We start from the raw sequence: 21,943 nt of genomic DNA, 5'->3' as shown, positions 1-21,943 counted from the left end.
CTGCCACCACACTGCTCCAGGGAGAGCAAGGGAAGCCCAGCACTTGAAAGGACTTGCTTTGGGGAGGAGGCCAACCCCGAGTTGCCCATCTAGTGACATATGCAGAAGGGGCTCAGCTGGGGACCCAGCCCCACTCACAAGGTCATTACGTTGTGGTGATGCCAGCCCCACGACCTGCAAGGTAGGGGCAGAGGCAGGGCTCCAGGATGGATACCAAGCTACAGCTCTCCTCAAGCTACTCCAAGCTCTCTGCTACATGTTTATTTCCCCCAAACAGCATTTTGACAAGTTTCAGCATTCCCTCACCCCAGCCTGTACCCCCACCTGCCCTGGCCAGGCATAGGGAGACACTGCCAGCAGACAACCACTCTTTGGACTAGGAAAGCAGAGCCTGGCACTGTGCAGACCCAAGCACATCCACGGAAGTAGGAGCAGTTCCAGCTGGGAGGCATAAGACAGCTAGTGAGAAAGCAGCATGGTCCCCCTTTGCCACACAGACTACCAACAAAGGGCCAGCAGGACAAAAGCCACCACACCTGGGGGCCAGCGCTTGTCCCCAAACACTAGTGCTGGAGGCAGCTCTAAGCTTCGGGCTACATCTGCGAGGTTTTCTGCTGGGGCACCGCACTGCCATTTCCAAGGAGGGGATTACGCACAGCATGGTTGAGACCATAGCGGAGAGGCATTCCTGCCCTAAGAGCACCACTGTAGCATGCAAACAGTGGCCAGTGGACATCTGTCCTGGGTAGAAGCAGGCCCTGAGAGCATGTGGTGGCCTAGGGATAGTTTAGCAGAGATTGAGCAGCCAAGAGAAGCCACCATGAAGAACACCGCTGCAGTCCTCCCATGCAAAACACACTGGCCCAGTTAAGTCACCACCAAAGTTACTTTTCAGTTAACAGTCCTTGTAAATTTAAACTAGAAAGGAAACATGCCTTCATTCAGCCTCAGAGAGGTCCTCGCCCTGTGCAAACACGAGTGTCCCAAGCTGAGCTAGGTAAGGCCCAATGTGCTCTTGTGCATGCAAACAGCAGGGGAGGCACTGAGGACATGAGGAGTGGGGAAGGGCACGGCCCTTCAAGGTTCAGTTGTGCCACGCGCATGGTGAGACCCCTTTCCAGGCACTGCTGTTGTCTGCTGAGAGGTTGGTTGGACCCTCCCCAGAGGATGAAATCCAGGCCCCTGTTACTGGCAGATACATCTCAACTGTATGTCCAAGCACACAGAAATGGCCCCATGCAACTCTTCCCCTCCAGACTAGCTGTGCCCTCACTTCCATCTACACCACATAGTCCCCCGGGCACTGCAGCCCTGGGACACAGCCACAGCAGCTGTAGGCAAAGTGCACACTATGGGCAGCTGCTTGCTTTGGTCAGTCCGCGCTGGGCCTTGTCCCACAGTTGCCACTTCTCCAGGAGCGTCAGCAATTTGCTGCACCAATTTTCTACAGGCCTATGCTGCCAGGGTGTGGTTAGTAGCTTGCTTACAGCCCCCAAGGAGATCATTTGTCCCTGGCAAAGGGCTCTTATTATCAGTATGCAGGCCAGAACCACACAGCATCCAACTGGTAGGCCACAGCCATTCCTTGGGTCACAAGCAGGTCCCACATCCGCTGGCACACCCTGCCTTGCAGGCCTAGGACATGCTGCAGTTTGATGGCTTTGAACCGTGCATCTGGAACAGGAAGAAGCATACAGTGAGCAAGGAAAGACAAACTTCTTCCTCTGTCCTACAAGGGGCACAAGCAAGGCAATGAGCAGGCACATTCAGGGCTCAGGTCCGCAGGGCTGCGTGCTTAGCAGTGACACTGTCATTGCCTCGGGTTGGGCTGCCCTTCTGGAGGGGAAAGCGTCCCCAGATAGAGCACAGAGGAAGCACAGCCCAGAGAGGACCCCACGACGATGCAGCACAGCTAGGATCAACCCCACTAGGGTGCAAAGCCACAGGCAGTCCCACTCACCTGCCGCTGTAGCTGTTGGTACTCAGCTTCACTTGCTGACAGTGCCTGGGCCAGCGCCAGATCTTCCTCTTCCTGCGTGCTGCTGGGGACAGCAGTGCATGGTGTCCCTCACACTTTCCCCAGACTCACCAGCCCTCACGGTCAGAGCCCTTTGGGGTAGCAGGCATTCCCCATCACTGCAACCCTTCAGGACAGCTAAGGGCAGGGAGCAATAGAAAAACACCCTAAACAGGGCAGGGGCTTTGGGGCGAAAACAAAGGATCCAGCTGGGGCTGGCAGTGAACAAACAGCACCCAGGACAGCCGTGTTCTCCACAGACCTTTAACTCCAGTCTGTAAGATGGTGCAGCCGTGTTCTCCACAGACCTTTAACTCCAGTCTGTAAGATGGTGCTTTTAGCAGCACCAGAAACATGCCCAAGGACTTAAGCTCCTGAATATTCCCTGGGAGCACATCCGTTCTAGCTCTGGCATGCTCCAGCCACACTCGCTAGCTGACAAATGGTCAGACAACAGCTTGTCCTACTCTGTGCTGTCACTGTTCCTTCCCAGCGTGCTAGAGGGCTTGCTCCCTAAACAGGGCCCTGCACTAGCTCTGAACTACCCCTTTTCCCCCATCAATCAGCCAGAGGCATCATCTAGTCACATGCTGAGAGAAATGTCATCCCAAAGCCACATGACTTTGCCCAGGGCACCTTTCGCACGTAGACTCAGACATGACGTGTCTCTGGGCTGTACCTGGGTGGCTGCTCAGAGTTGAGTGCTGACTCTGCCAGTGACATCTCCAGAGCTCGCTGCAGTGCCTCTTCCTCACTCTGAAACAAAACATTTCATCATCAGCCTGCCTGGGGACAGCAGGAGGCAGCGCCATGCACCTCAGCAGAGAGCAGATTCTCATCTCTCTCATCTCCAGAGAGTGCAGCCCTATCTGCCTGTGCAGAGGGCATTTTGGAGAACATCAGCAGGAAGCAGCTACCCTCCCTCTCTGCACTCAGTTTGCAGAACAGAAAGGCAACATTTGGAGAAAAGGGCCAGGACACTTCGTCTGGAGGAGACTCAGCACTGAGCAGAGCTGACCGATGCTATTCGCAAGCAGGGCAAACTCTGCTGATGCCTCGCCAAGTGCCTGGGATCCTTGTTCCCACAGGAAGGCCAGCTAGCATGCACTTCAGTCACTGCTGAGCATTTCGGGGGTATGCACAGGCTGGGCACCCCCCTTCAGAGCTCCCAGTTGCTGCAGTCACTGCTCACGGTACAGGACACAGCCAAAAGTGCCCAAAATGCCCACACCAAGTCACTCACCAGTCCGTTCTGCAGCATGACAGCTGGAGGGGAGGTGCTGTGAGTCTGGGAGCTGGCTGGTCTGCCTCCTCTACGAACGGGAGAGAAGCAGGGTTATTGTCAAGGCAGGCAGCACTGACAAGTCCATGACGAGGGAGCTGTCACTCCTGTGTCCCAGAGGGAGTCAAGCTGAGCCTGGTCATGCCAATCTCGGAATTCAGAGCTGGGGATGTTGCTGTACCTGGCAGAGGCTGGAACAGAGGGGCTGTCTGCTTGCCGGGAAGCTCCGCTGCTCGACGCAGTGACTGCTTTGGCGGAGGATGCCTCGGCTCTTGCAACTGCAGCGTGACTAGGACAGACAGCATGCCCATGAGCAACTGCTTTATCCATCACGGGCCATCCCTGGGCTCCTCATCGAAGGATAAGACACCTCACTGGCATCTCTACTTCCCGCCCCCTGTCCTCCCACAGTACTCAAGGGCAGGAAGTATGAGGATGCAGCAGTCCCAACAAGCAGCTAAGGGCGGGAAGAGACCAGCTTCCTCCCTGTCACACATCTGACAAGCCCAGCTCTCTCTCCGCCAGCCCCTCACCCAGCTTTGGAGAGGGGACGCCCTGCCCCACTGCAGTCATGGTCCAGGGGATGCCGGTGCTTGAGGCAGTAGTTCTTGTGGCACTGGTCACAGATCACCTTCATCATCTCCTTCTGCTTGCAGCCAGGCTTCAGACACTTGTTGGTGAAGATCTGAAGGCAGACACGGTGGCAGTGACAAGGGACATTGCCAAGGGCTTGTCAAGGTGAGAGAGGGGAAGGGAGGATGGCCCTAGGCTCTGACCAGCCCCCTGGCACTGCCACTTCTATAAGGCTCTGAAGTCTGCATTTCAGTACAAGTTTTCTTTAGATAAATTATTAACGATTTCCTCGTGCCTCAGCCTTTACAGAAAAAGTTCCTCCTGGGCACTGAACTTTATAGCAGGAGAGACAGTGCCTTGCCCAAGGACTCCTGCCTGGTCCATTAGAGCTCTCTTGCTGTTGCTGGGCTGACTGGATTCCTGTAGGGACAGCTCCAGTCCACTGAAAGCCTCCACAGCTCTTTCCTCTTCCTAGTAAGAAGGGGAAACTAATCGCTGATTTATTTTTCTAATGGTAGTGTGTAGTTTCTGAACACCATCCTGCCTTTCCTTGTGCCCCACGCAGCTGCCCAGCCCCACCCAATTGCTAAGTTAGCCCCAGACTCACACCACAAAGCTCTGCAGATGTGCACACCACCATCTCACCAATCCTTTCTGTCCTGAACCTCTGCAAGCAGAGGCTACACTGGCCAGGCCAGGCAGTGGGTTGTTTGCATCCTATCCCTCAGTATTCAGCAGGGACTCAGCTGAGCTCAGCAGCTCACCGCACCTGCGACGAGCAGCATCAGGCAAGCGCAGCACCCAGCTCAGGGAAACGGGCTCTGCGAGGTGGTGAGCCCCAGGCTCCTACCTTGCGCTTGCGCTGTGCAGGGTCAGACTTGCAGTCACGGTCAATGTGCTCCCCCACCACGACATCGGGCATCTCCCCCCGCCTCACAGGGACTGGGGTGTTGCAGAGAGGACACACGGGGACCTGCACATCCTGTACAGATGAGACAAGGGAGCTGCAGACACGTGGCTGACACCCAGCAGCTGGGCCTCCTTGAGGCCCTGCTACCATCTCTCCCCCTTTCAGTATTTGCCTGCCATGATTTCTGCAGTTTCATCTGTGGTTTGAGATCCTCTCCCCCAACCTCCAAAGGCTCATCTTGCTGTTTCTAGCCCTGGAAGGGTTATGCTAACACATGATCTAGGAAGGACACATGACGGGGCAGGGAGATGCCCAAACCATTCCGCTCACTTGCAGGAGGTAGACCAGAAGTCTGCAGCACTGAGATGCAGACCACAGCTTTCAGAGATACCTCCGCTTTCCGGGCCAGTCCCAAGGGATAGGGAAGCAACTCCCAAGTCCAGCAAATTGCTTCAATAAATTATTCTGTTAAAGCATAGGGAAAGAGAGAGTCAGGGCCTCTGCCCTCCTCAGCCGGGGGAGCAGCTCCCTGCCAGCGCCTCCGCTCGCTGCCTGGCTCCCCCCAGGTCTGTGCCCTCAGTTGCACACACAGGGACTTCTTGGGAATGCCCCGTGTTTCCTCAAAGCGAGTCCAAAGCTCAGGTGAGGCACATCAGCTGCAGGACAAGAGCACCCACGCCCCAAGCCATCTACCCCCCGCTCCTGGCCCTGCTCTCGTGCTCAGGCCTGGCAGCAGCAACCCTACCCAGGGCAGCGCCCCGCACCGCGCGAGCCGCTCTGCCCCCCGCTCCGCGGGCCGTCGCGTCCCTCCAGCTCGCGCCCGCGCCCCTCGGCTCGGCTCTGCTCCTCTCCCAGGGCGGCTGTTCACGCTGCGGGCCCGCGGCGCCCCGGGAGCCGGCGGCGCCCGGCGGCGGGTGCAAGGGGCAGCCTGGGGCCCCTCTCGCCGCGCTCACCTTCTTGTAGGCCGAAGTGCAGCTGTGCTGCGCGTAGGCGATGTGGTCGGTGCAGAAGATCTGCTCGCAGGCGTCGCACTTCAGGGGCAGGAAGTCTGGGCGCGGGGGAGACGCGGCCGCCGGGGTCAGCGCTGCCCCCCGCGCCCGCCCGCCCTCCCCTCACGGCCCGGGCGCGCCGCCGGCCCGCCGCCGCCTTCCGCCTCCCCCCGCCCCGGCCCGCCGCCGCCCGGCCGGCCCCGCGCTGCCCCCCGGCTCCGGGCAGCCGCGGCCCTGCCCGCCGCCGCCGCTCACCCAGGCGCTTGCAGGCCGCCTCGGAGCAGTGCGCGCCCAGGTCCGGGAACTCCATGGCGGCCGCGGCCCGACGGCGGCCGGCGCGGCCCACCCCGCCCGTGACGTCACGCGCGGCCGAGGCCCCGCCCCCCCGGGGCGCCGAGGCCCCGCCCCCCCCGGGGCGCCGAGGCCCCGCCCCCCCCGGGGCGCCGAGGCCCCGCCCCCCCCCCCGGGGCGCCGAGGCCCCGTCCCCCCCCCCCGGGGCGCCGAGGCCCCGCCCCCCCCCCCCCCGGGGCGCCGAGGCCCCGCCCCCCCCGGGGGCCGCGGCAGAGCTCCGCGCAGCGCCCCCCCCCCCCCGCCCGGCCCCGGCCCCGGCCCCGGCCCCGGCCCCGGCCCCGGCCCCGGCCCCGGCCCCCAGACCCTCTGCTGCCTGACAGAGGGCTCCGGGCTCTCTTCAAGCCGCGCCGGAGGCTTCAGGTACCGCGCTACCGCGCCGGGCCGAGGGAGGCAGCGGTGAGGATGAGGAGGCAGCGGGCGCTGGACCAGGCTAGCTGAGGGCAGCAGTCTGGGCAGAGAAACGTGCCAAGGCGGGAAGAAACGGGAGTACCGAACGGGGGCCAGGAGTGAACTTCATTGATTGCAAAAACTCCACAGCCACACAGTAGCATAACTCAAATCAGACACAGAAGAAACCTGGTATCGCCTGACACCCTGTTCCAGCAGCGATGTGAAAAATGCTAATGGTTTGCAAAGGGGCTCTTTGCTTCGCAGAACCCATCTGCTTCCCTCTCCGTACTGCTACCCTCCACCCCACTACCATCCTTCCCCTCCCCCTAGCCCTTGAGAGCTAAATTTGAGTGTGCACCTCATCCCTCCCCCCCAACTAAATCAGTGAAAGTTAAAATTATTTACACTTTCAGCCATTTAAAAACCCAATAAAATAAGATTGCATATGTCCTACTGGGAATCTGGGTATTAGCAGCAGCTACAGCTAGCTCAGTACTCTGCGTGCAAAACAAAAGACAAACAGAAGACAGACAAAAATACTGCACCATTACTAGGAAGCATTTGCTGGGGTTGGTGTTTCAGTTGTGGCATAAGGCTTCTATGAGCCAGCTCCTCCCCGGTTGCAGGGCAGGGGCTTCTCCCACTCAGCCAGTGAAGGCTGGGCTCTAGAAGGATGGAAAGGATTGGTTATTCCTGACACAGCACATTAACACTGACACTTTTCCATCCCAGTCAACACAAATATCTAAAAACCCACTGCATGTTTGCTATGCGAGTTCTTCCTTCTTTCCAGTGACTATAGAGAAAAAAAGGGACGCACAAAGACGACCTAAGACATAGATGCTGCCCTCGTCACTGCCTCCTCCTCATCTCCTTGCTTCGGCAGCTCAGCCTGTGCGGGAGAGGGAGAAGCCGAAGCCAGAGAAGCAGGAGACTCCTCCGCTACCTGCTCCTCTCCAAGCCCCAGCTCTACATCCATTTGCTCCAGCTCCCTCTGATCCAGTAGCTCAAAGTCATCTCCTTCCTCCTCATCCTCTGGTGAAGCTGCTGTCTCTGTCTCCACTGCTTCGGTCTCTGACAGCTGCGCTTGGAAGCTCAGTTTCTCTTCAGGCTCCATGGGGAGGAATTCGGAGAGGGAGGGCCCCTCGCTGGCCTCCGAGGACCGCAGCAGGGCAGAGAGGGTGTTCTGCACTGCTGTGGTAATGGCAGTGGTGACGATCTCCTCACTCAGCGTGTCAATGCAGATGCCCAGACCCGGAGCGGAGGCAGTCTTTGGCTCTGTGTCACCTCCTGCCACTTGCCCGCTCCCATTGAAGTGCGTATTTACAAAATGGAGAGGAGACGCTAGGTGAAGGATGGAGAGGTCAGAGTCCGCAGCCTCCTTCTCTGCTGAGTCCAGCTCACGGGCAGCATGGGCAAGCTCAGGACCCAGAGGCACACCAAATGCATCTTCATCGCTCTGTGGTCCCAGATCTCTGGAATGATATTCTTCCACGGAGGGGAACTCTGCCAGGTCCTTGGAAAAGGACTCCTCTGGCTCACTGTGCAGGCTCTGCTGATCCAGGTCTGAAAGGCACCAGCATTAGCAATGGCATTAAGACTTGAGTCCCCTTACCTCGGCCCAGGCTCCTGACACCTCCCATCCACTTACTCCCAGCTGACACACCAAGGCTCACTCCGAGGTGAGCCCAGGGCAGGGAGCACAGCAGAAAGGTGTCTGGAATTATTCCCTTCTCACAGTGGGACAATTCACCTACACTTCTTTTTTCACCCTGCTCTACATGCTCCGTGCTCAGGGAAGACTGCTTCTTCCCAAGCTCATGCTCTGCATCTGCAGCCCTCCTCTAAAACCCATGGCATGGGGTTAGGGAAATCATGCTCACAGCACTTCACCTGCCTATCATTCCCCAGACGCTCAAGCGACCCCTCTGAGCGATTACCATTCCTCACCACTAACCAGTCTTTCTCTGAGCTTGTAAGGCTTACAGGGTGCAGGCTCTGACCTGTGTGACCCAGCATCAGTGCCTGGCTGTGGAACTACGGACACCATATAATTATTTCTGCTGGTCTGCTCCATCCTCCTGTTCTCTGCCAATTAGCATGGACTTTGAGGACAGCTCTGTTCCCCTTTCGGAGTGACAGGAGAAATTGTCTTGTGGAACTGTAGCTGGAGGAAGATATCCAGTCGGGACCAACTCAGAATCACCCATAAAGTCAGGACATGTTTTGTTGCTATTACTAGTTTCTCTTTTTCACACTTTCTCTTGCAAATAGCTGTCTTCTTTCCCTATTGTCCTGTTAGGTTGGATAGGAGGAAGAAGAGATGGCCTTACTGGGACCACAAAGTTCTTTTGGGAAAAAACAGCCAGGGCAAGGAAGGTATTAAGTATCCCATCACATACCTTCAGAAACATCCGTCAGCTGTGGGGTGGTAGCCCTTGAGACAGAAAAGCCCCCACTCTCCAGGATGGATGCTTCCTCATCAGAGAGCTCAGAATCCGTGATTGACAGTGCCAAGGCTGTCTTCTTCACATCCACCTGCACGGGATGAAGGCAGAAGGACAAACTACCATTGCTGCCTATGGGCTCCTCCACACAAACAAGAGTTCCCAGGCAGTTGTTCTTTGCTGGAAAGACTCTGCAGAGGGACACTATGAGAACAGCAAGGGTTACACAAAGTGATCATTGCACTGCCAGGGAAAGACTGTCTTGGCTCAGTGCTCTCCTGCAATAATGCACTGCCTGAAACTTTGCTGGCTCTTGATGCTGAATCTGAAAGAGCTAGCTAGCACAAGACAGGTTTAGCTCCTCAAGGTCTTTCTGCAAAGGGCTTTGTGCCTTCCTTCTCTCCTGGGACCATCAAGGAGCACAGCACCCCTTTCTCCTGTCACTGGGCCCTATGAAGACTTCTATAGGCAGCAGCAGGTCCAAGTATCTGCATTCCTTTGGAAGCTAACGTTTCAAGCACAAAGCTTCAGCAAAGGCAGGTGCTAGTATTGCTCCTCCACACTTTCCAGTGCTGAACTGAAGTGGAGCCTCTGCACATTACACCAAGACAGCTGGTTTCTTCAGAAGAGGCTTGCATTTTCTGAGCATGGAGTGTTAGCGTCAAAGCAGTTCTGCAGGTCAGCAGAGGAGGCCAGAGCATGGCTCATTCTGCCCTGCTACTGCATCACCAGCCCTGCAACACTGGATTCATAGTACTCAGATTGGAGATAATGGCTTTTACCAAACTATATCCTTCCCCTCCCCGGGATTTTGCAAAGAAGTAACTCGCTGCTTTTGTTTGGTACCAGTGTGGCTGTACTCAGACGACCCCTCAGTTCTCAAGTTGCTACAGACCATGGAGGAGGGACTGGTTTCTGCATAGCCCTTCTGTGCTCTTACCACTGGGGAGAAGCCAGACAGCTCTGCCTCACTCTCACTCTCTGTCTCTGCTGTTGGCTCATCACCTGCTGCAGGCTCACTCTTCCCTTGTCGCTCTGTGAAAAAGAAAGAAAAGGCTTTGACATGAGTAACATGAGCCTGAGTCAGGAATATTGTTCTTTTATGTATCATTTAGCCACCACCTCTCCTACTCTGTAGGAAGCTGCATAGGTTTCCCCAAATCCCAAGATTCCCAGAGACAAATCTGATCTATTGCTTTAATCTATTATTCTCAAGATAGTTACCTGCTCAATTGCCCTCCCCATAACTCTCTAGTTTCAATCTTTTCTCCTCTGCTCTCGCTCCACTGCAGTTGTTCACACATACGCTGTTGTCAGAAATGCCCCCCTACTCCTTTGTTAGTGCTAGGGCACAGCACTGCAGACAGTCAGAGAGAAGGCAGGTCCTTACTTTTCTTCTCATGCTTGTGATGTAGCGTCTCTGCCTTCATGCTGTAGTCCAGTTTCATCAGGACAGGCTCCAATCGTGTGTACATCCTCTGGATCAGCTCATGGTAAACCACCAGTGGCCAGAGCAGAATGCTGAGCACTGCAAACACAGGACGCAGGGAGTGTGAGAGCCAGCCCAAGTGCAACACAGCCCTTTCAAAGGGTGCCAGCAAGAAGCTCTGCATCAAGGGAAACACAGTTGGATGACAATTGCTTTCTCATCTTTCCTTGGCTCTCTCACTCATTCTGAAGTTGATAATTAGCCATCTTTTCCTAAAACATCTCTGTCTTCATTCACATTAGGATACTGATCTACATTAGGATAAAGCATAAGCCCTCCACTTCAGCTAACAGGCCCCAGTCTGAGTATGCAACAGAGTCCTGGAGGTGGGCTTATTAAAATAAAATCACTGAGACTTTTATAAGGGTATCAGCATGCAGCTCATGTGTTGACATGCTAGCAGCAGACCACCTGAACAGTTTTCACAGTTAGCAGGGACTCATGATGCAGTGAAAAAAGATCTCACTTAAAGCTAAATGTGCAGTTTCTTTAATAACTCTCCGATGCAAGCCTGGCAGATACAGATTTGCCCACCCAAGGAACTGAAAGGCTACAGTTTTCTGCTTCTCTGGCCAGCAGGGCCCCAGAAGTAGGTGGAGGAGTAAAGTTATGTTCTAACCACGGCTCCCTCTCCTGACTTTACAGCTGCACTGCATGCACACACTGAAAGCAAGAAACTACTCCAAGGCGCATTGCCTGTATTGATTTATCATCCAGCGTGGATCCCCTCAAGAAAATCACAAGTATGCATCTACCAGCTTATCAACAGCACAAGTAGGTCACATTTTAGCTTAAATCAGATAAGAAAGCTGCTTATACTCACAAATGATGTAGGAGATCATTATGCCTGGAACATAGTGTCCAACTATAGCCAGAATCAGGCAGCCTGAACAGACACTCATGCAGAACTGAAGAAAGAGAGAGAGAAGAACAAATAGAAGTGAGAAGAGGCAGAGATACATCTATGCATCCGATGTAGGAAACCCAGTTAGAGCACATGAGAGATGCTCCTGACAAACTCAGTACATCAAACTCCCTGAAAGCAGTCCAAGAGTTTATTTTCTTGCCCAATTTTGCACTGTGTTCAGATGCTGACGGTCACAACTTGGACAGGTTGGTTGGGTTAAGCTGTAAGCATACAAAGAGATTCAAGCACAGGAAGACCAAGGTAGCCCGAGACCCCAGTAAAATTAAACAAAGCTTTGGGAAAGTTCTGAAACCTTCTTTATGAAATGAATGCTGTTCCCTGAGGTTAGGATGGGATATTGCAAATTGTCATTTAGAGTACATTTCCTCTGCAGAGCTCAGAATTTTAAAGAAGCCTGTACTATCCTGACAGAGACAGGAAGCTGTTACAAAGCTACTAGACAATGTGCCACTGCCATGCAATAAACCAGCCGGCAGAAGCATTTGCAGAACCCATAACTCCACCGGAGCAGGGTCTTGCTCCTCTAGAGAAAGTGGAAGCTGATGGCTTGTCCTGCATTCTCCTGGGGATGAGGAGAAGCAAAACCAGATGCCTTGCAACCTAGGACATGGGTTAAGATACTAACTATATCCAGCAGTGGAAAGCTTTGTTCCTAATGAAGAGGCTAGAGCATCTTAAGGGCATTACTTCCAATGAATTCACACTTTATAGGCATCTTGGTCCCACTCCCCTACTCCCTGTGCTCAGACAGTGTTATATCAGAAGAGGAACAATCAGAAGTGACAGGAACATGCTTTTTTTGTGCATTGGACTCCACTAAGCCTGATATAATCTTAGTGGCTGGTTTGTCATATTTTTTCATGATGCTAAGGCAACTCCTGTCTACAAACACTTTCAAACAACACACGTCACAGCCATCAGAACATGCTTTATGACAAGTTTCCATGCACTCAGAAACACCGCTGTATTTGGATCTGGCTAGCAGCAGCCTGCAAAGTAACTAGGACTATCTTACAGGGTCAAGTGGAGCCTATGAAAGGGCAGAGACTGTAGGTTTCCCTTTTTCTCCTCATTCTCAATCAAAGAGCTTCCTTTGCACACTAGGAAATAAAACAAAGCATAGCTAGCCATTCACAGAAGGGGTTAAGTTCAGCTCTAGCTTACAAATACTGGAAGCCAATCACTCATTACTTAAGCTTCCTATGGCATAGTCTGAAAGTAAGGAATAGCAAATATTAAACAAAGATAGCAATTGTAAAAATATTGATCTGACATTCCTCCATCTCCCAGGCCATTAGCAACGGAGAGAAAAGCCCCTGCACAGAAGAGTAGGTGTCTCTAGCTTACCTTAGCAGGATTTTGCCTCTTGTACTGTAGCAGTTCCTGCAGGTACAGCCTGAAGGTGACCCAGCTCTCTGCCAGACAGTGGCACAGCTCAGGGACACTCAGCAGGTGAGGCTGTGCCCCTGAAGTCACCCCCTCACTAGAGACAGACAAGAGCAAGAAGACAATCTCTGAACATAGTTTGTTTGGGGGTACAGCTGCACAACGAAGTCGAGCTCCCTACCAAGGGCTTGATAATACCGACTGTATCTTTAACTGAACTACAGAAGATACTTGATTTGTTGATACTTTTTCCCTTCAGCAGGAACAGCCAAGAGACTCCTGAGCCAAGCAGCAGACACTGTGCTACAGCATCCCCATGCTACAGGCCCAAGATGCAAAGCGATTTATTAAAAGCGACACAGACAGAAGCGTCAGAGGTAGAACTAGTTACGCAGCATTCTTTAGCATCAAGTCCAAGACAACAAGAGTGTGGAGCTCAAAACCATAACCACGGCCAAGCACAGGATGCAAATTATGCCATTACAGACAACACACATGGCCTGCAAAAATCAGTCTCGGGAATTTCTTTCTCTCTGAAGGATTCTTCAAATAGCCCAGGACAGATCCTCTTTGTCTATGTTTTATTTAAGGAAGAAATTCTAGAGTTCCTGATGTCAGAAGAACTTGAGCTTTATTGCTACTTGAAGAACATTAGCTTTCCCCAGAGTCTCAAGCTGAGGCTCCTGAGCTGATAAACAGCTCCTGGTGCAGTGGAAACTCCTACTGACACCATTTCACAGCAGGAGCCATGCAGTCTATGGACAATAGCAAGGAGGGCGGATGAGAGTGTCACACTGAGGTGTGCCTACTCTCTCCTCTCACGAAGGAGCACACAGTGAGCTTACCTGTCCCCTCCTGGCTCCTCCGATGGCTGTGCTGTAAGGAGAACAGAGGATATTAGTCAGCCAAGTGAAAAATAAAACATGACATTTTTACTACTTGAATAGAGCAGAGCTGGAGATGCATCATCCTTAGCTAAGGATGCACCCTGGGAACTTTCTATCATGCTCACACGCAAGCTGGAATCAGACTAAAGACTGGCCTGGAGTTTGCACAGTCCGGGATTCAGTGAAGCATACCTGGAAAACCGGAGCCGCCAAAGTGCTTGTCTCAGGGTGTCCCAGCACATCCTGCAGCCAGCGCTGACAGATGAGTGGCACAGTGCTCCTATCTGAGGTGCACCCCACCACTAGCACCTGGGCCTTCCAGTGCAGGGATCACACAGCTCACCCTGGACCCCCGCACGTTTGGGCAGCACAGCCCCCACAGGATGTGGCACCGTACTGAAGACAAGGGCAGCTGCCTAGCCTTTGTCATTCACAACGGGCTGCCAGCACGATCCCCGAGCTGGGCAAAACTTCAGCTCCTGCTACGGAGCTAAACAAGGCACTGGCAGTCTCTGCTGCATTTCCCGCTGACCAGACCACAGTCCCTGGCAGGGCACTAGTGTACAAATGCCACAGATCTTCTCTTGTCTCTGCCCTTTTCCATGGAATTAACTACCAAATAGCAGTCTCATGTATAATTATCTAATTTTATGGCTCTTTTATGTCTCCTGACAGCACCTTGTGCCAGCAAGACACAAATTTAACTACACTGCTAAGGTTTAGCAATCCAGCTGAGAACAAGGCAGTGTGTCTCCCATCCCTCTTTGCACCCAACCCAGAGACAATCGAAGGGGGACTCTGTGTAGTGCTGAAGGGAAGAACAATTCAGCCTGCTTTCTCCTGGATTTGGGTCTTCTGGCTAGCTGACTAGAGTCTAAGGACGCACAAGCTTCAACCTAAGCTTCTCCAGCAGCAGAACATTTATAACTCTCCCGTTTTTAACAAGGTCCTTGATCATATTGGCAAGGCCCCTCAAGGTCTACCCTTGTCTACTGTCTGCTTACTGTTCTGAAACTTGTAGGGGCAGAAATATCTTTGAGGCTGAAACAGCTTTGTCTGGCCAACATCACACTTGGTTCAAGTTGCCCAGAGGTTCTAAAAATCAGTGGGACCCTATCTGACACACAGCATGTCATCACATAAATAGGATTAAAACAAAGGAAAAGAGTTTATGCTCAAAGACTAGGTCAGCTGGTCTAGAAATGCGCTTACAAATGCAATGTGTGTGGGGGGGGAAGAGGAGGGTTTGAAGCCAGATGTGAGGCCCAAGAGTGGAACTGACTTCCCCAGCGAAACACATGGAAAAGAATATGCTTCACTGCCAACAGCAAGTGAGATTTCAGACTTCAGTTTAACCCTCACTTCATTCCCACAGAAGTGAGTAACTGCTTGTAGTGGCCTTGTCCCTATCCTCCCAAGATACAGGATGTTTGGCCAAGTATGTCAGACTCCTCCTACCGCTGCAGGCACTGCACCAGGCAGCCTGCACAGTGCAGTGGAGTGGTAGGCTATCCACAGAAGGGAGGAGGCAATTCTTTGAGAGCATGACCCAGATTTCCAGTAATCTGGCCTGACAAGAGGAGTCAACTGCTTTCAGACTGGTTTGCTCATCTTCTCCTCTACCGAAGACTGTTTGGCATGGCTGTCTGGGCAGCCAGCAGGCATTGGCCACGAAAGAAACTCAAGTTTATTGCCTCAGATTGAGAAAGAAATATGGATGCAGCTTCACCTGTGCTGAACAGTTGCTCCTCTCTTGTAACAGCCGTTGTTGTATTTTGTTACTGTGCTCAGGAATCTAAACCTGCTTAATTGTAGCATGCAGAAGTCCATCAGTATCTTGAAGTCTCATCTTTTAACTACACTAGGTGACTAAAAAATTTATATTTGGCACTGGCGTGTCTATGATTGCAGGCTATACTGGTTGTACCAGTACAACCAAACAAGGTGCTGAGATGCTCACTTGTAGTCCACCAGATGCACTCTGCAGATGCACCAGCAATGCAGCAAGTTGCACGGCACAGGAATTCCACGTTTCCCAGGCTGACTGCAGTGTCTAAGCCATCAAAAGCAGGCCAACAGAGGGAGTGAAATAATTGCTCTCAACTGCTTCTTCTGAGGGTGTCAGAAAGATTTTTCATCCAGGGGAGCTGTGCAACACTTCAGCAGGCTGCAGAGTGCTCATGTGATTTTACTTATCTGGCAAAACACAAGCTTTCTTAAAATCAATTGTGTTTTGGTGCCTACAGTAGTGTAGTCTGCCTGCTATTCATCCCAATGCACTGCAGTCTTACACTGGTTGGAGGAACAGTACAACCACAATAAACCTAGAGGGCATTTCAGATGGGTCAAATTTACTTAAGCAAGACTTAACTCCAACTTATGCCGCAATAGTTTTGAGCACCAGTACAATTAAGCCAGAAAACAGGACACCCAGCTGGCCTCACAACATCAAAAATCAGCTGAAATCTTGCTGTCATTAATCCACAATCCAGTGTGAAAAGTTACGAATCATCTGACACACACCAGTTACTTCTGGGAGACCAGTCAGCAGCACAAGAGTTTAGGTTACATGTTGGTACTGACAAATTATCACTGATGGATTCCTCAGCTCTTACAGGTTTTCAACACTTCCCCAAGGGGCATTCTTCATCAGCGTATAAATTTTAGCTAGAAAGCAGGGGCCCTTTTTAAGGAGCATGAGCATTCGCTCACAACGCAGCCATTGCTAGAGCTCTTCTCCACTAAACTCCAACAAAAACACAGCTGCCGAACAACAATGCTACAAAACACCCCTACTTGATAGCCATTTCAGGAGAAAGTGGAGATGTTTCCTCGGTCGTTAAACAATATTTACTAACTACTCCACATAGAGGTGGTTACATATGAAGAAAACATCCTGTAAGGGAGCTAAAAACACCCAGTCTCTTCTGACAGGACCTAAAAAAGTTGTGCATCTCAGTGCTGTTAGCGTGTCCCAGCTAACACCATGTGAGTAACTGCAGAATAAATGCTGAGGTTTAATGCCAGCATTCCTTCAGAAATGACGTTATAAGCAGCACCCAAGACATACAGAACTGCCATAAGCTGAGGTTTGTGTATATGCATGCCAATTCTTAAAGGTGTGGTACTGACCTATTTCCAAAAACTCCTGGAAAGGTTTATAGGAAGCACTGAGAAGGAAAGCCACAAAGCTACACCTCTGCTTCAGCGGGAAGCCAGCGCCAAACAAAACCCCCAAAGTATTTAGCAGTGCTAATTCAACCAGAAGGCCCCGCAGGTAAGCAGTACACAACTCCTTCATTGCAGGGGGTGAGGAAATGTGGTCCAGTGAAATAAGCTGAAATCAGGATTGTAACCTAATCAAGTACACCAGAAAGGTGTCCATGTTCTTTGGTGTCAGCAGCAGAGAGGCAGAAAGGGTTCAGAAAGGAGCAAAACATGTGGAACACCACTGAGGAGCAGCTTAATAGGATGCACACTAACTTCTTACAGAACTGACGACACAGGATTAGCCTAACTTCCCTTTTTATTATTATTATTATTATTATTATTCACTGCTCTGCATCATATAAATTGATTTCAGTATAGATTTCCTATTTCCTCTGAGATAATGCAACTTTTACAAGCCTGGCTCTTTCTGGAGAGGTTCTACCCCCAAGTGCCTCAATAACACCATTCTGTATGGGACACCAAGCCTTTGCATTTCTGGACATGTTTCAAATGAGATGTTTTGGGTTGGGTTTAAACTATTCCCTTAAAAAAATAATGCGAATAAGCAGGAAATTAAATTGGTGAGTCCAGTCTGGCTGCCTAGTTACCTGAACCGCACAAAGCAAACAGTTTGAGACTACAGCGAAACGTATCTAATCTTATCAGGACTTCTGTGAAAGCACCCTTTAAGGCAGTACCCATTTAGGTCACATAAAGGGTACCTTACAAACACACACATAGAAGGGCTTTCATTCAGAAACCCTCCCTAGAGTAAGGGGGCAGGGATAGCAGGCCCCAGGCTGCCTTTGAACAGCAGCAGCAGTGGATGAAGTAGGCAGGTCTAGGTCCAGTTGTGTAAGAAATTTCAGTGAAGGAGGCACTCAAAGCAGACAGCAGCCAATCCATGCCTATCATCATAATAAGAATATTACTTTTGTTGCTGTTGTGTTTGAGGTTGGCAAAGACTTTAATAAACATGAAAGATAAGCCAAGTGACCGGACTCAACGATTAGCCGGAGACCAAATGCTGTTCAGCACAGGTACAATACACTAACTGTCCTCACTGTTAGACCTCATCATCCACTCTGCTATGTGTTGCAAGGCAACATGGCTGTCATCTGCTTTGCCTCTCTCAGGCTGTAAGCCCACACCGTATTAACTAAAACCAACGCAATTCAACCCACTGTTTCCTCTCCCTTGCTCAGCTGGACACATATACTCGGATCTGGAATGACCTTTTCACTATGACACTTGCAGGAGAGAAAGGGCATGTGCATCTGCTAATTTACACAGCCAGCAGAAGTTAAACTCTGCATAGAAAGAGGAATAAAAGACCACAGATGTTCTTAATATGTTCCTTTCTAAGTTGGCTAGAAAAATCTAAGATTTGAGAAAGTCCAGTGCCCAGCGGAAACACTTCAACATCTGTCACCAGCTTCTCTGACAAGCTTATCTGAGCTAGCTGGACCACATCAGTCACTCTCAAGACTACTCCCAGCACCTCTCAGTACGGGAGCAATTCTGTCAGTCCTCAAAAACTGTCTCTTTCTACTTGCACAGGCTTGCCAAGGGATACATCCTAACGCTCTGGCAGACACCAGTATACAAGGGGCAGCAACAGTAACAAAGCCTGCAGTTAGAGAAGGAACGGGGCTTATACAACCTATAACAGAGCCAGGAAGAGACTGATTGTGGCAATAGTGCAGGAGCTGGTAACATCAGAACTGCATCACCAGCTGCAGTGTTACTCATCACATACCTGAGAAGTCAAATAGGAATCTGGGCTTCCATCTCTCCAGCAAGAGGATGCCAAGAAAGGACATGCTTAGGAGAAAGAGGGGTCTCAGGGAAGTGGAGGAAAACAACCTAGAAATCAAACGGGAAATTGTCAGTTGGGGTAATGCAAGGAAAAGGCAAGCAGCTGCTGCTCTCGATGAGCAAACAAATGCTGCTCAGCGTTCAACAGAACAGAAACATCTGACTGCTCCAGGCCAGTGCAGTAAGCACTGTACTCCACAGCAGCCACCCAGCCATGGGAACGTTCTCAAATGGTGCCTCTGCCCACTATCCAACCGTGATCAGACCTGTCATCTCCGAGTGCGCTCTCCCCCCCCTCCCGCTCCCAAGTGTCTCCTGCAGTTGTGAAGCAAGGCTAAAGCTCCCTTGTACAAGTCCCTTCAAGTGCTCAAGGTGGAGGCTATAGATAACGTAAATACAAATTGCCGAACAGGCCCTGCAGAAGACTGGTGGAGAATTAGCCCCTTCTCTGAAAACTTATGTTCCATCTGTCATCATAACATCCAGTGCCATCCCCAGGTAGCACCAAAATAGATCCTGTATCAGCTTCCAGATGCCATTTTTTTCACAAACATTTCCCTGCTTAGTCAAAGCCTAGCATTTAAGTGGTTTAGTTAGTCACTTGACTTTATCCTAAGACCTTTCATGTCGCTCTCCAACACATCTGTTTGAGCCAAACACCAGCAGATACTCATGCAACCCCAACATCAAAGAGTTTATCTCCCTACTTCATGCAGATTCAACAGCAAAAGTCCCAGGATGGGACTTGAGCCAGTAATGGCTGTTTGTATTCCTACTTTTATCAGCACTTTGCTCCAGCCCAGAGGAGCTGTTTTTAAGTCACTGCAGAGCAACTGCTACTGTTCTCAGACAGCCAGAGGAAATGCTCTCACCCTCTCTCCATTAATGAAAATCCCTTTCCAGAAAGTAAAAGCCACTCAGGTATTTTACCTTGCTACTCTTCAAAAAAATATTTGTCAATAACTAATTGCAAATGAACCAACCAATCAACAGAACCAGAGAGCGCATGTACTTTGCTGTGCTCCCCACTGAGAGGACTTGGAAGAGATGTGTCTCACTGAGGAGCACAGAATAAAATTCACATTTTTTGAAGGATTTACTGAGGCTCTATAATGACCTGAACAACATATCTTTCATCACTTCTCCTGAAGCAACAATTCTGTAGCTTAACATGTCAACTCAGAAAGAATTTCCTCCTATCTACTCCCCTCCCCAAATAGGTATTTCAACTACAGGATACAGACTAAATGCTCCACGGGACTGCAGATAATTCCTCCTCCTCCATGATATTTAAATCTCTCTCTGCTATCCCATATTCTGGGCACTCTGTTCCTCCCTCAACCTTTCCATACACAGCCCCTTAGTCATCATCCTATACCATTCCTGCAGTCTCATGGCACGCATTTCCCGCTCCCGCTAACTTCAAAGCTTGCATTTGGGCCTTTCCATCTGGTAGAGCAGCCCAAAGTCATTTAAGTACCCAGCTATCATGTATGCCTCTGAATACTCTTACGGATGAGGAAAGAAAATATAAGCAGCCTCTTCAGAGTGACTTCAAAGGCTGTATGGTCACGTGCTTTCCCCACTCCCCCTTTTCCAACTTCAATCTGTCCTTTCCAATCTCATCTGCAACTAACGTTTAACTCTTTCCCCGAACAGTTTTAATCTTTTCTTCTTAGAAAGACAGTAACTGAGAGTATCTTGCCAATACAACTGACTCATTGTTTATACAAACAAACAGGATGTTTTTCATTCCCATCCACAGCTGGATTCTGCCACTCACACTCCAGACTTGTTACATTGCTGCTGCGCCTGCGAGACCGACAATGAGGGAAGGCGGAATGGCAGGAATACGGTCGTACTGAAAAAGAGCAGCCTTGGCCTTCACAAAAGATCAGTGTCCTCCAAAACAGATCAATGAGTAGAAGGGTTTAAATAAAGCACACGGCAGCCTTCCATTCCAGGAACCCATCCGGTTTGCTGACTGTGATTATGGAGTGAAATGGACCAAAAGAGCAAGGATGCAAAATTTAACCAGAAATGTGCCTGGGCAAGTCTCCAATTAGGCACAGTAGCTGGGAGCTGCATTTTATTATCACAGGACAAATCCTGTCCAACCTTTTGGCACTTTGCTTGCATCAGGGAGGAGCCTGTTTATGCTTGTCAAAGGAAAACAGCAGGGTTACTCCTGGCGAAACACATCCTCTGTAGCTGTTTCTTGTGGATTGAGCTGCTCTCATCTTTATCACAGAAACATAGATGACATACAGCAGAGACAAGATTAGATGGTGCAGTAGTTCCCAGATGTCCTGGGCCACAGTTCACTGCCAACCCTGAAGACTTATGACAAGCAAGTACACAGGTTTTTAATTAAAAACACCCTAAAAGCCATATGGTTCCTGCTACAGCCCACTCACCACAACCTCCTTGACCTCAATTTGGGAACCAGCAGGAAAAGGCAGGGAGGCTGGAATGGATATCCCTCAGGACACAACTTAGGGCTGCACACTGGGCTCCCACCGCCACCTCACCCACCACATACCCAAGTCAGCAAACGAGACTTCCTAACCCTTTTGGAGCGGTCCAAGGACTACCTCACGCACCTGCTGCCCAGGACTCCTCACGTGTGACCAGAGACGGGGCAACTCTTTGCACAGTCAGGGCTTTTATTTCCATTCCCTCCCCACCCCATGTTTGCCCCTCTTCGGCGAGAAAACAAACGCAGGGGAGGCTCCGCGTTTTCAGCCATTTCCCCCGCCCGCTGCGCATCTTGGCGCGTTTGAGGGACCACGGCTCAGGGCAGCCGGCCGGCAGCCCCACGGGGGGCGGCGGCGCCGTCCACGCCCCCCCCCCGGCCCCGGCCCGCTCACCAGAGGGCCCCGCCGAGCGCGGCGGCCGTGACGAGGCTGTGCAGCGGCCTCTCCCACACCAGCAGCCGCTGCGCCGCCGCCAGCGCCGCCTCCCAGCCCCGCAGCCGCTGCCGCAGCGCCGCCGCCAGCCGCGCCGCCGCCACGGCCGCCGCCTCCTCCTCCTCCTCCTCGGCGGCCGCCGCCGCCGCCGCCTCCTCGGCCCGGCCGCTCGCCATGGCCGCGGCTCCGGCGCCGCCGAGGCAGGAGGGCGGGGGCGCTGTCAGCCGCCGCCGGAAGCGGGGGGCGGCGACGCGCTGAAGCCGCCCCGGGCCGGCGGCACCACGTGACGAGGGCCGGCGGCCGTTGGGGCGCCGCGCATGCGCCGAAACCGCTCTCCCCGCTGGAGGAGGGGAGAGG

At 51.9% G+C, this 21,943-nt stretch overlaps 2 protein-coding genes across 7 annotated transcripts; both read right to left on the bottom strand.

The window, feature by feature from the left end:
• Positions 1-246: 246 nt before the first annotated feature.
• Positions 247-6,114, bottom strand: ZFAND2B (zinc finger AN1-type containing 2B). 4 transcript variants are annotated; one of them, XM_062579023.1, is made up of 9 exons: positions 6,027-6,114; positions 5,736-5,830; positions 4,723-4,854; positions 3,833-3,984; positions 3,481-3,588; positions 3,261-3,330; positions 2,697-2,773; positions 1,961-2,042; positions 247-441 (listed from the first exon to the last, which is right to left on the bottom strand). In XM_062579023.1, exons 1-9 carry the CDS (start codon positions 6,079-6,081, stop codon positions 292-294), a joined length of 921 nt encoding a protein of 306 aa, XP_062435007.1. In that variant the 5' UTR covers positions 6,082-6,114; the 3' UTR covers positions 247-291. The 4 variants fall into 4 exon arrangements, with proteins under 4 accessions (XP_062435007.1, XP_062435008.1, XP_062435009.1 ...); XM_062579024.1 differs by having other exon boundaries at positions 1,961-2,039; XM_062579025.1 differs by lacking the exon at positions 247-441 and adding an exon at positions 889-1,674.
• Positions 6,115-6,616: 502 nt separating this feature from the next.
• On the bottom strand, positions 6,617-21,807 carry RETREG2 (reticulophagy regulator family member 2). Of its 3 annotated transcripts, XM_062578973.1 has the most exons (10): positions 21,548-21,600; positions 20,796-20,917; positions 18,619-18,725; positions 13,608-13,638; positions 12,724-12,859; positions 11,272-11,356; positions 10,350-10,487; positions 9,900-9,994; positions 8,915-9,050; positions 6,617-8,078 (listed from the first exon to the last, which is right to left on the bottom strand). In XM_062578973.1, exons 3-10 carry the CDS (start codon positions 18,680-18,682, stop codon positions 7,342-7,344), a joined length of 1,422 nt encoding a protein of 473 aa, XP_062434957.1. In that variant the 5' UTR covers positions 18,683-18,725; positions 20,796-20,917; positions 21,548-21,600; the 3' UTR covers positions 6,617-7,341. The 3 variants fall into 3 exon arrangements, with proteins under 3 accessions (XP_062434957.1, XP_062434956.1, XP_062434958.1); XM_062578972.1 differs by lacking the exon at positions 20,796-20,917 and having other exon boundaries at positions 21,548-21,807; XM_062578974.1 differs by lacking the exons at positions 20,796-20,917; positions 21,548-21,600 and adding an exon at positions 20,461-20,758.
• Positions 21,808-21,943: the final 136 nt, after the last annotated feature.

The sequence above is a fragment of the Rhea pennata genome, chromosome 6 (assembly GCF_028389875.1).
Source record: "Rhea pennata isolate bPtePen1 chromosome 6, bPtePen1.pri, whole genome shotgun sequence".
In the NCBI taxonomy this organism is placed as follows: domain Eukaryota; kingdom Metazoa; phylum Chordata; class Aves; order Rheiformes; family Rheidae; genus Rhea; species Rhea pennata.
This window is presented reverse-complemented; position numbering and strand designations above follow the sequence as displayed.

Coding starts and splice junctions, on each gene's coding strand:
- ZFAND2B (XM_062579023.1), bottom strand. CDS start 6,081: ATGGAGTTCCCGGACCTGGGCGCGCACTGCTCCGAGGCGGCCTGCAAG. Junction 5,831..6,026: donor GGCGGCCTGCAAGCGCCTGG/GTGAGCGGCGGC, acceptor CCCCGCGCCCAG/ACTTCCTGCCCCTGAAGTGC. Junction 442..1,960: donor ACCAACAGCTACAGCGGCAG/GTGAGTGGGACT, acceptor TATGCCTCCCAG/CTGGAACTGCTCCTACTTCC.
- RETREG2 (XM_062578972.1), bottom strand. CDS start 21,762: ATGGCGAGCGGCCGGGCCGAGGAGGCGGCGGCGGCGGCGGCCGCCGAG. Junction 18,726..21,547: donor GCGCTCGGCGGGGCCCTCTG/GTGAGCGGGCCG, acceptor TTTGATTTCTAG/GTTGTTTTCCTCCACTTCCC. Junction 11,357..12,723: donor AGAGGCAAAATCCTGCTAAG/GTAAGCTAGAGA, acceptor CTCTTTCTTCAG/TTCTGCATGAGTGTCTGTTC.